Source organism: Priapulus caudatus, unplaced genomic scaffold (assembly GCF_000485595.1).
Source record: "Priapulus caudatus unplaced genomic scaffold, Priapulus_caudatus-5.0.1 Scaffold212, whole genome shotgun sequence".
NCBI classification, from domain to species: Eukaryota; Metazoa; Priapulida; class Priapulimorpha; order Priapulimorphida; family Priapulidae; genus Priapulus; species Priapulus caudatus.
Genome location: NW_014577273.1, coordinates 328,441 through 334,029, shown reverse-complemented (window position 1 = coordinate 334,029; position 5,589 = coordinate 328,441). Strand labels below are relative to the sequence as shown.

General features: G+C 42.3%; 1 protein-coding gene across 1 annotated transcript in view; it reads right to left on the bottom strand.

Annotated features, from left to right (window-relative positions):
* The window catches only part of LOC106807398 (sodium- and chloride-dependent glycine transporter 2-like), a 16,207-nt gene extending 10,747 nt beyond the window's left edge, over positions 1-5,460 (bottom strand). Inside the window, 2 exon segments of the mRNA XM_014809716.1 lie at positions 1,639-1,771; positions 5,079-5,460. Coding sequence (XP_014665202.1) covers positions 1,639-1,771; positions 5,079-5,102 — 157 coding nt within the window. The 5' untranslated portion in view covers positions 5,103-5,460.
* Positions 5,461-5,589: the final 129 nt, after the last annotated feature.

Genomic DNA, 5,589 nt, shown 5'->3' with positions numbered 1-5,589 from the left:
AGTGAATGTCCCAGCCACGCACAGAAGTCAACCTCACTACTTACACCCTAAAACACACGATATCACCTAAATGAATTGTGGTCAGCGCTTATATCAATGAACCATATATTAGTGCACAAATGGATACATGGCGGTTGATACTCCGTATTATGTCCACAATAATATATTAGTGCATAAATGTTACTACTTCATTAGTTTTTAATTTGGTTACTTTCAATTAAATATAACAGGAGGCAATAAGAAAACGAGGATCACGTTTATGAAATCGTGCGTGACTTGTGTTTTTTTTAGAGATTCGTTGCTTTCGTCACGTGATCTACATTACCACTTGTACCTTGAATAATTTTACTCACGTGTGCGGTGGATGCTGAAAATATTTCGCGTGAGTATTTTGACGCATGCAACATTTAACTTGAGTAAAATTACTCACGTGTGCGCCGGGCTTTACCTATGAGATTGTTGTTTCGTATATAAGAGATTGAGTCGCCTGCGAAATTTTTTTCCCCCCGAGAGTTCCGGACCACAGCCAATCAGCGCACTCCATTCACTCGACTTCCTCGAAGCAACAATGTAAAATGAATACCACCTATCCCTAACCCTAACCCTAACCCTAATCCTAACCCTAACCCAAACACGAACCCGAACCCTAACACTAACTATAATCCAACCATATGTAGCCTGTCAGAGCAAAACATGCCGTAGGACTTCAATGTTCATTTTGAGTTATAGGTGAATTTTTCACCTAAAAGTAGTAAAAAGCCGATTTTTGTATGTTGTCATAAATACCTTTAGTAGTTATATATCCATGTTTGATATTACATCAATAAAACTGGCCAAAAGTGTAATATGCAGTAAGATATTTTTTTCAGATTTTTGTCCAAATGAAGGCCAAATGAAGACAAACTTTAACTTTATGACCTAATTACTCTGAACTTTGTTTTCCAAAATCGGCCCGATTCCAACTACTCAAATGCTCATAACTTCCGAACCATGTGACCTAGTGAAGAAGATCTTGGTGTCAAAATAACCAGAATTGAATGGTCTTTCTGATAAAACTACTAACTCATAATGTCCGAATCGAGCCCTACGGCAAGTTTTTATCTGACAGGCTACATATATATATACGAACCATATATTACAAAACACTATCTATGGTGGGTCCGGAACTCTCGTGGGGAAAAAAATGTCGCGAGCCGCCTATGCAAGTCTTATCGCAATTACTGACAGATATATCGTATCAAGAGTCCATAATAAAAAAACTCGTATCTATATCGTACTTATATCTCACTGGGCAAATGTCGCGCGTCCGGGATCAGCTATAACGGCTCTAGCTTTCAGGAGAGACGGGGTGTTGATATTTGAGTGGAGGCGAGCCGAAGGCTGCCTGCGGTGCTAGGGTGGTCCGGAGGCATGGCCCCCTCCCACCTGGAAAATTCAGGCAGCTGTGTGGTCACAGGGGAAATCCCCAGTTTCTATCAGCCGGCAGACTGACTTTCTTATTTTGGGCCCCATTTTACTAGTATCATAACATTAGTCAGTGGCTAAACGGTGGGGATTGCACCCCCCTCTCTAGATCCGCCACTGTATAGAGAGAAAATCTTGACGATAATCGGCCATGAATTAGCCTATAATTATTACCTCCGCCGTTCTTGTAAGCCAGGTAGGGGAAACGCCACACGTTGCCCAACCCTACAGCGTAGGCAATGCACGTGAAGAGAAATTCCATCTGATTGCCCCATTGTTCACGGTCAGGTTTTGGCTTAGGTTCACTCTGCAAGGTAAATATTTAATGGTTCATTTCTATCTACGTAGCGTAGCTGTGTATCATGTGGTAACATTCCTTCCACGCGAACGCGCGCGCGTGCGTGGCGTGTGTGTGTTGGGTGCGTGCGTGCGCGCTGTGTGTGTGTGGGTGCGTGCGTGCGTGGCTGCGTGTGTGGGTGTGTGTGCGTGTCGCGTGTTGTGTGTGTGTGTGTGTGTGGTGTGTGTGTGTGTGTGTGTGGTGTGTGTGTGTGTGTGTGTGGTGTGTGTGTGTGTGTGTGTGTGTATGTGTGTGCTGGTTCATGGTGTGTGTGTGTGTGTGTGTGTGTGGTGTGTGTGTGTGTGTGTGTGTGTGTGCGTATGTGTGTGTGTGTGTGTGTGTGTGTGGTGTGTGTGTGTGTGTGTGTGTGTGTGTGTGGTGTTGTGTGTTGTGTGTGTGTGTGTGTGTGTGTGTTGTGTGAATATTGGACTATCGATCATCACTTGGCTAGGCAGGCGCAGGCTTGGACGCGAAGATTCGACAGTACTGGCTCACCATCATGTCCCTGATAGATAGATTTAGTCTTGAATAGCTGTATGACCACTTCACGTACACTAGCTACGACCACACTTTCGCTAACGACTTTTACCTGGCCGCGACGCTCTCTAATCATTATGTTTCTTGTTTCAAAGTTTTAGTTTAAAGCAATAAAATACATCGAAGCTGAGATCTGTTATATGTCGGCATCGCATTCGAGTCAAGACAAATTCTAATTTTAATCGAATAGAAATATCCCTCATCAAGCGAGTAGTACATACACGCTACAAGTTCATTGATATCGGTTTAGATGCTAATCGTTTGACTAACTCAGGGAGGAATTAGTAATGGCAAAAATACACTGCCTATATTCATTAACAGGAAACTAAGCCTCGCCTGCACATTATATCTATGTATCCTATCTATAATACACACAGGTACCATATATACACAGAGACTATAAAGTATATATGTGTCTTCGTATATATATATATATATATATATATCTATAATATACACAAGTTTATTCTACCAGCTACATTTCTTCCCCGGATGCAATAGCTAAACGTCTCGTGGCTATATTAGCGGTTCATTAAATCACTTCTCTTCCTCGGTCTCTAGAACGGCACGCGCTATTGAACCCGTTACGATATAGCCTGAAAAAACTTGCGTGAAGATGTGGCTATTACACTTGCCTCCGTGAAATGTTGCGTATGGTTTTGGCCCTTGGGTTATGTGAACGTGTTATACATGAATAACTCGCGAGCGAGATAATCACTGACCACCTGAATGATAATGAGATAACTAACTATCTGAGATATACCTGATTTCCATGACTATCAAACCTGACATATAACGTTCTGAGAAAAGACTAACACAATCTCAACGGTTTCATTCTATCTGGTATAGGCCTACCTCGTTTCCCGCGAGCGTCCCATCTCGTCGATGATTTAGTCCAGCGTATTCTTTTGTCGCACTGTATAGCCGTTACAAGATTCGACGTCGTTCAATTTGTGTTAAAGCAAATTATTTTTCGCTATTTAATATTTAATCTTGGGGAGGGTATCAGCAAACCGGCGATTTGGCAAACCCGCACAAGCTCGCTGAACGGTGTCTAGGTCGTATCCATCAATGTCTCTGCTCTCGGTATACCTATAACTCTGTGTATATGCCTAACGTAGATGTAAATGCGCGTGTAAAATACGTTAATGTTGTGTTTTATACGACGCGATGTTACGTGCAGGGGCATTAACGCAGAGAAGAACAAGCGACCATTATATTGTAATTTACACAAACACTGTTTTACGGCTTCATCTCTCGTAAGCTTAAACTACAAATGTCCGTTTTTCATTCACGCGAAGGCGTAATATATGCATATATATGCGCACGCACACATTTATATGTATATACATATTGGTCAGGGATATGAAATATACATGAAAATTACAAACATACATTGAAAATGTCCGTGCGTCAGATCTATAAAGCTGTCACGGAGCGGAACTGCTAAAACCCACTGTTTAATTTCTGGCGCCATTCATGTGATGAAAAGAAAAGATGCACGTGAAACAAGAAAGTGGCGCGAAGGTCAGGTGAAAGTCGATCGACAACCATAACCACTATTTACTTATAGCTATGGAAGGTTGAACGAACCACGGTTATCTAAACATAGCGTCATCCAATACGGAGCAAGACGTAAGGAGGGATCTAGAGAAGATTCTGAGATGGAGGAAGGATTTCTGTTCTGTCCAGAATAAATGGATACGACTGCCTGCCAAACGTGGCTCATAAGACGGATAGGTAGACGCCAATGTTGCGTCCATTTCCACCACAACTTAGAAGGGTAGTAAAGACAGCAAAATTGCACATTTCTCTGTCACAGAATGAACAGACATGGCAAAAAATTGCTTATCGTGACAGAATCAACACAAGAAAACATTTTTCAGAAAGCAGGAGGCCAAACGACACGTCACGCCATGGCCCCCAACATTGACGCAAGGCTGCCAACATTGAGTTGGAGTTGAGAGTGAGATTATGCAAGGGAGCGTAGCGACCGAGATGGGGGATGGTGTGGGAGGGTGGGGCCATCCCACACCAGGGAGCTTTTGTATTTTTCAGCATGAAATTGTGCATTCTGGTGCACTCTGGTGCATTCTGGTGGGAGCTTTTAAACATACACATGTATGTAATGTGTATACACTGTAGTTCTGCTTTTAGATGGATTAGGTACATGTGTGCGTGAGAATTAACAGACCCAGAGTGAGAGCATGAGATTAGCCTCAATTGCGTGAGTCTCACGCCGAATGCGTGAGAGTTGGCAGCCTTTCAAGGGTGGGCCGGGAAAGATAGTGACGCGGTACATGTTTAACTGAAGGTAAGTTTAAAAACGAATTTAATATACAAATATGAGGATCTTAGAAGAGCGAAACATCTGCTTGTTTGACTGAAATAGATTATAACACACAAAATAGAAGCGCAAAAGCAAATTTTCTCTCTATCTCGAAAGGTATCCAAAAGGCTAAAAATGTACTAAATGATGAGAGCGGTATAAGACATATCAAAGGCTCTTTCTAATTTGAATAAAGTAGCAGAAGATGCGCACCAAACGCACTTCTCTACTACGAAAGTAAAGACAATAAAAAAACGTTCAAAAAATAATCAACGTTATTTGCGAGGAACGATATACTATATTATTATAACAGCACAGACTGGAGAAATACTGATAAGGACGGACGCAGCAAATCAGCAGTATAGATCAATTCTAAAATAACTTTAAAAAATTGATTAAAATGACTCTTACTTTGACAGCTTCAGTTTTATCCATTATCTCCGCGCGCTCGTTCTGGTACGCTGTTGTGGCCGTGTGTTGTGGATAGAATTAACAATATTTCTCGAGCCATCCGTGGTGATCGATGCTAAAGTTCTCTGCCGCCGTATGGGGATACCAGCCTTATATATGACAAGAATGTGATTGGCACTTTGCTTATCTAGTGTACTATAAAAACTACTATCACCGAAGATAAATATCATATGAGCCAGTGATCCGCGCGCAGGCACAATAAAAGTTCCGGTGCCGAATTTTCCGTAAAGAAATAGTTGTGTCACGATCACATCACAACACATGTGGAATTCCCACAATGATGTGTCCATCCGAGACGTTAACAGCGACTTGTTTACAAACACGACGTATTATTAGCTCATCTGACATAGTCAGATGCAGCTTGTAGAATCGCATGAGCGTGCGTCCGTGCGTGCGTCCGTGCGTGCGTCCGTCAGTGCGTCCGTGCGTCCGTCAACAGTTGGGCACAAAT